We start from the raw sequence: 7466 nt of genomic DNA, 5'->3' as shown, positions 1-7466 counted from the left end.
TATATATATATATAATTCTTTATTGATGAAAAAATTAAAAAAGATACAGCTAATATTTTTAAAATATGAAAAATTTCATTTAAAAAGTTAAAATTTTAAAAATTAAAATTACTTTATTCAAACATAATATTTAAAAAGCAAAACTTTATGGTTGAAGTAATTTAAATCCATAACATATTTTAATTTCCTTAAAATTATAAAATTCCATATATTGAAGAGTAAACAAACAACTAAAGGAAATATTTCGTTTTCTCCTGAAAGAGAACGATTACAAAGTTTTATTCAAAATCATGTTTAGGTGTATAGAAGCTAGAAAGAGGAAGAATTCATAATATTCCAAATAACTTATAAATTTAGTTTCTGAAATAAGAGTAACAAAACATCCATATTAATATTAAATACCAATCGGGTCCAATTGCTCTTCAAGCCCAAACTGAATTGTTATAAAAGAAAAAAAGAGGAGAAATGACAGCAACAGAAGAAGAAAGATGGGCCGTGTGAGAACAAAGACGGTGAAGAAATCGTCAAGACAAGTGATCGAGCGTTACTATTCGAGGATGACGCTGGACTTCCACACGAACAAGAAGCTTCTGGAAGAAGTGGCGATCATCCCCTCGAAAAGACTCCGGAATAAGATCGCAGGCTTCTCCACTCATCTCATGAAGCGCATTCAGAAGGGCCCTGTTCGCGGTATCTCGCTCAAACTGCAGGAGGAGGAGCGCGAACGCCGCATGGACTTCGTCCCCGATGTCTCCGCCATCAACACCGATCACATCGAGGTCGACAAGGAAACCCTCGATATGCTCCATTCCCTCGGAATCAGTGACATCCCCGGCATTACCAAGGTTGATCCTGTCGCGGTTCAACCCAGCTTCCTCTTCACCAGGAGGTATTGATCCATCATCTATCAGACCTTCCTTATTCCCTCAATTTTCGCTTTTCATCTTCAATTTTGTTTAATGTTTTACCCTTTTGAATTTTAATATTTTTTATTTAATCAATTTTTGTTTATCATAAAAAATGCTGATCATCAGAATATTTATGTTTTAGGAACGCTAGGAACCCTAATTAGTTTCTTTTCATCCTATATGCATACTGTGGACGTACGTTTTGATCAATTTCATTGAATTAGGGTCACAAATTTTAGATTCTTTTGCGATACGTAAAACCAAACATTCAAAAAGTAACTCTCAATCACTTCACTGCAAAGGAGTTTCTTTTTCATGTATAAATCAATGACTAATATTAAGAAAGCATCAACAATGTAGGCTTCATGTACAAATAAATACATGATATGGAAGGACAGGTATGAGAAAATTTTCCTATATAGTCCCATTTTTGACAAAAAGAAATGTGCAAATGAATTTGGGTCTAACATAAAGATATACTTTATCATTGTCCACACAGAGAATGTAGTATTTAAAACATTGTTATTGGTTCTCTTAATTTGGGTCTATTAAGATCCCACTTTTATTTATTTTTTAAATGAGAAAAAGGAAAGAGAAGAAAATATTAAAAAAATAATTAGAATTAAGAGAAGGTTTAAAAGTTTATAAGATATAATTAATGATCCTTAAATTTGGAATAATTAACTTTATTAATTAAAATAATATAGATTCATATAATAATTAAAATGATATAAATTCGTATAACATATCTTCTAGAGACAAAAATATTTTTTTTGTTTTTTATTTCTACAATCAAATTTTTATTTTTATTTTTTTATATTTTTAAATGTTTAAGATTTTATTATTTGATAGTTGATATATTATATTGCTTTTTTTTGTTTGTTTTTCTATGTTAATTTAAATTCTTTTTAATATTTAATTATATTTTTATTTTTAGTAACATTAAAATAAAAATATATATATTAAAAAGAAAGAGAAATTATAATCACATTAAAATTATTTCATTATTTAATTATTTTTTAATATTTTTTGGTATATTAAATAAATTATCAATTATAGTTTTATAATGTATATGCGTGCCTTAAAAGTAAAATTGCTTTAATAATTATTGAATGGCATATTTAATTATAAATTTTTATAAAATTTAATATTTATTAATTATTTTTAATATGTGTGTTTAGAGCGCGAGTTTTAGACCCTTAAAAATATTTAAATTAATTTTAATTTGGTTTTGAAAAAAGAAATATAAAAATAAATTAAATCTAAATAAATCATAAAAAATCTTGAGTATAATTTAATTGAGTTTTTTAATTTAATTTAGAATATGAATTAGTGTTTTTTACTATTTTATATAAAAATATTGAAATATTAAAAAAAATACAAAATTGTATTCATAGCATTTATAACGTAAAATTATCACGTAAATATTTTTGAATTTAATAGACATCAGAAAATTACAATGAACATATAATATTTTCTTTAATCATTATATTTTATTTATATATTAGTTATAAAGAAAATAATAATATGAACATTTTATTTTCTATGAATTTAATTTTTTATGTTGAATTGTATTTTAATTTTTAACAATATTAAAATATATTTATGTTATTATTTAATTATTTTTTTAACTTTTTTCTGTGTGTAGCAAATAAATTATCAATTATAGATGTATAACATTTATGGGTATTTATATCTTTTAAATAAAGTAAAAGTGCACTGTTAACTATTAATTGTTGAGGTCAGAATTCATTTACCATTTCAGTTATTTAAGAACTTTGATAAAATTCAATGCTCATTAGTTAAACCTTAATCGGTGCCATGGTTAGCATGCCCCTAATTATTAGTGTAGTTTTACTTTATGAAGAATACTAACTAGTGTCCTAAAACACTGGTTAAGGAAAATTAATTTACATTGATTTCTTCATTTTTATGTTGAAAGTTTAAATAATTAAATACATTAATTAAGATATTATAAATGTATGTAACAAATCTTCTAAAAACAAAAATACCTTTTTAAATTTGTAGACAATAACATATAGAAGAATGACTTTCGAATTTTTAAGTCTTTACTAAAAAGAAAAAAAAAAAACAAATCCTCTGGTGGCACTTCAAGAGTCTCTTAAGGTGAAAGTTTCAAATGTGAAGACTGTAAACCTTTGAAAGGTATGTCTTTAAGTTTTACAAAAAAAATTGATACTTTAGTTGTTTTTTTTATAAATTTTTAGATGTTTAACGCTATTTTTTTTTGTTGGTTGTTATGTTAATTTAAATTTTCTTATGTTTAATTATATTTAATTTTTAACAACATTAAAACATAGTTATTTTATTATTTAATTATTTTTTAACTTTTATCGGTGAACATTAAATAAAATATGAAACCCACATGTACAATACTTATGGACAGTTTTGTCTTTTAAATAAAATAAAATTGCATTAATGGTGATTAAATCAGATTTAATTTAATATTATACTTACCTATGTAATTTTTATAGAATTCAACGCATATTAATTACTTTAATCAGTGCCCTTAGGGCACTGGTTTGCAAGATCTTTATTTAAAGAGGTTTGCTAAAAAGTGTCTTAAGGGGACTAATTAATATGCATTGAATCCTACAAAAATACATAGTTAAATGTGATATTAAATAAAATATGACCTAATAACCATTAATGTAATTTTATTTTATTTAAAAGATAAAAATGTCCATAAATGTTATATAGATGTGTTTAATATTTTATTTAATACTCACCAACAAAAACTAAATAATAAAGTAAATATTTTTTAATATTGCCAAAAATTAAATATAATTAAACACAAAAAAATTTAAATTATCAGAAAAATCAGCAAAAAAAAAATAGTATTAAACATCTAAAAAATTTACAAAAAAAAATATTAAAGTAGAGATATTTTATTTTTCTTTTTAGTAGAAGAAAAAAAAATAGTATTAAACATCTAAAAGAAAAAAAAAACCAACTAAAGTAGAGATTTTTTTTTGCTTTTTAATAAAAACCTTAAAAATTCGAAAGTTCTTCTTTTGTATCAGAAAATATTGTTTAATAATTTAAAATGACATTTTTGTCTTTATAAAATCTGTTATATGTATTTATACTATTATAATTAATGTACTTAATTATTTCAACTTTCAATATAAAAATGATAGAACCAATGTACATTAATTAATCTTTAACATTAATTATTCCTTAATGAGTGCCTTGAGTGTAACGTCCCAAATAAGAGGATAAAAACTATTTATATAAAATGTCGCATATAACGTCATTCATAGAGTGCGGAAAAACCGGAAAAATGAAATACACAGTATCCCAACATAACAAGAAAGGGAAAAGGGCCCCACACGGCCTAAACAAGGTACAAAGGCTCGTCAAGTACGAGAGGACTACTACTACTAAACTCCCAAAAGTTATGGGTCTCCCAAGTAAGCCCGATAGACGTCCAAGATTCATCAAACCGCAACATCTCCATTATTACCACTGCCAGAAGTTCTCTCATCTGCTCACATCAACAAGGTTGATGATCATTGCAAGGGAGGAAACCATACATGACACACAAGCAAGCGAAAGGGTAAGCTAACGACGAACTCATCATATCATACACTCAATATACAATTTAATTATCCAAACATACATAGCAAACATCCACATGTGAGGTATCTATCCATATAAAACACCAAGACTTGACTATCCGGATACACTCAATGAGGCACCACCACGAGATAGTGGAATTACGTCCTGGCAGGGAGGCGTCACCACGAGGCCTTCGCGGAATTATACCCTTACAAGAGGCACCACCACGTGACCTTCGTGGAATTACGTCTTGGCCTTGAGGCACCACCACGTTGTACTCGTGGAATTACGTCCTAGTCTCGAGGCACCACCGTGAATCCTCATCTCGAGGCTCATGGAAATAGGTCCTATAGCTGAGGCACCACCGGGGACTTCCCTTAGAAAGGCCCACGGAATTACGTCCATAAAATGAGGCACCACCACGAGCCCCGCTACAAGGGTCATGGAATTATGTCCTACACAAACCTTACTCATACATTATCAATCAATCATAAAGTTCTTATGCATACATTAACATGTCATTTAATATGAGAGATCAACCATCAAATACATCTCAAGCTAAGCTCATTTCCAATTCATTTGTTCTCACCCTCAACATACATAGTACATGCATATCCACCCTCTTTTGTACTTAATAAATCAATGAATCAACAAATCCAGCAACCATCAACATTCATGAAACAAAGCATAGAAAAAACCCAAAAGAAGTCTCGCCCAAGCTATAGTCCTCGCTCAGGCGAGGAGAGCACTTTCGCTCAAACAGTAGACGCTCGCTTAGGCGAGACTGCAACAGTGACTCCTGGAGACTTCGCGAGCTCTCGCTTAGGCGAGGCTGTCTCGCCTGAGCAAGACAGTTCATCGCTCAAAACGCAGCCACTCACCTGGGCGAGCGCTTGAGCAAAAAAACTGGGCGAGTTCCTACGATTCTCGCCTGGGCGAGTATATCAGTACTCACCACTGAACTCACGCGTATTCAAACAGGGACTCACTCACAACAACACCCAAAAGTATTTTCGCACCATCAGAAACAACACACGATCATCCAAAACATGAAATAGGACCAAAGCACACCAAACAGTGAAACAAAAGTGTGAAGTCTAGCTTCCCTTACCTGGAATAAGCTAGTACAAGACTCCCAACCCCGAATAGCAAGCAAGCAGACACGATTTTTTCTTAATGAACTAGAGGTTAGAGAAACAGAGCGGAAACATGATTAATAAAGGAACCTCAGTTGAACCCCCGACAAAAAGCTAGAATAAGAGGAGAGCGTTTGGGCGGTTAACTTACTTGGAACAACTGGTCCTCCTAACTCAACGTAACGGTGAGAGCAAAGCCCTAGCAGAGGCGGCAGCAGCAGCTCAAGGAATGCGTGAATCTGTTTTTCGCAAAATGAGCACAAGAATTAGGGTTTGGGCAGATTTAGGGTCTCCCTTTTCCTTATTAGGCCAGCCCTAAGGCCCAACCGTTTGGGATAGCCCTTAAAGACTTTGGCAGAAAACGATAATGAAATTAATGGGTCTTACATTGAGTGTCCAAAGGTCAATGTTAGTATTCTCCTTATTTAAAGAACAAAAATGTTTATATGTTCTCTATCTTTTTATCCATTTTTTTTATTTCTTAGAATAAAATTAAACGTAAAAAAAACTTAAATTAACATATAAAACAATAATGAAAATAAAAAAGTAAGCAACCTAATATATACTATTAAGTAATAAAGCGTTAAATATATCAAAATTAAAAAATAAAGGAATTAAAATATTAATTTGCTTCCTTAATAGACACTTTAGAAACTTTAAAATGTTTGTTTTGTGTTTAGAAAACAATTACATAAATAAAAAACAAAAAGAGTAGTTTTATCTTTAGAAGATCAATTATATAAATTTATATTATTTTAAGAATTGAAGTTAATTATTCTGAATTTCAACATAAATATATTAGAATTAAAGATAATTAGTTATATACCTTAAACAATGTTAGTCAGCATTGCCTTGAAGAAAAATATTTCTAATCATTATATTCATTAACATATTAGATATAAAATAATACAATATGTTATTATAGTCTTTTAATAATGAATTTGTTTAATATATTTATTGAATTATAATAATAAATTTATTATGTAATAATATTTGAAGAAAATTAGTTCATACTTATTAAAGAATTATATAAATTTTTAGTTAAGAGTATTTGAGAGTTAACGTGGTGGTCATATAGATATTACTTATGTCACTAGTGATTTAATTAGATGTTGTTCTACATAAATAATTTTTTTTGATAAATAATTTAATGTTGGCATGTTTATGTTTTGTACTTGGGGTGAAGAATAAGAGTTATCTTTTAACATTATCATTTGTCTAGTAGTTGTTTTTTGTTACTTGTTTATGGTCTTTGTATTACAGTACTTTTGTTAGGTTGAGAAATAAATGATCGAAAAATTAATTATGTTGAATTGTGATCCACTTAAGGTTGTAACATTTGTAAAAATTAGACAAATTTTGACTTTTTTATCATAAGGCGAAATTATATAAGTTAAGTCCTTTGAAACATTGGCGGAATAGATAGGGCTGATATTTGTAAAAGAGTTTGCAGTGAGTTTATAAATTTTATAATTTCTTTTGTTATCTTTTATATTTAATATACAATAATCATTGTATAAAAAAAATTGAAATTTTCAGGCTATCATTTGAGATACATGGATATGTTAATATTTCAACAGTTTGATTTGAAATAAGTGTGTTTGTAATGCAAAGTTAGTCCAGTTGAAAATGTATATGATGTTGCAAACAGAGACACAATTTTCTCTAGTTTGACTCAATGGTTTCAATTTAAAAAATGATTGAATTGATTTAAAAAATGATTAACTTTATAGAGACATATGTAATATAGTTTTGAACTTTAATTGAGCCTCAATATGAACTTAGGCTAATTTGGGCCACTAGTTTTGGGGCTCATATGTGTGATGTCCCAATTTCATTA

At 28.5% G+C, this 7466-nt stretch overlaps 1 protein-coding gene across 1 annotated transcript; it reads left to right on the top strand.

Annotated features, from left to right (window-relative positions):
* The first annotated feature begins 439 nt into the window (after positions 1 to 439).
* Positions 440 to 1146, top strand: LOC114179557 (small ribosomal subunit protein eS17w-like). The gene has a single exon (XM_028065939.2). The coding sequence runs from the start codon at positions 489 to 491 to the stop codon at positions 894 to 896; it is 408 nt and encodes a 135-aa protein (XP_027921740.1). The 5' UTR covers positions 440 to 488; the 3' UTR covers positions 897 to 1146.
* Positions 1147 to 7466: the final 6320 nt, after the last annotated feature.

The sequence above is a fragment of the Vigna unguiculata genome, chromosome 3, assembly GCF_037176805.1.
Source record: "Vigna unguiculata cultivar grain cowpea cultivar isolate G323 ecotype 2 chromosome 3, ASM3717680v1, whole genome shotgun sequence".
NCBI lineage: Eukaryota > Viridiplantae > Streptophyta > Magnoliopsida > Fabales > Fabaceae > Vigna > Vigna unguiculata.
Note: the sequence above shows the minus strand (reverse complement) of the source record. Positions and strands in the feature narration are given on the sequence as shown.

Coding starts and splice junctions, on each gene's coding strand:
- LOC114179557 (XM_028065939.2), top strand. CDS start 489: ATGGGCCGTGTGAGAACAAAGACGGTGAAGAAATCGTCAAGACAAGTG.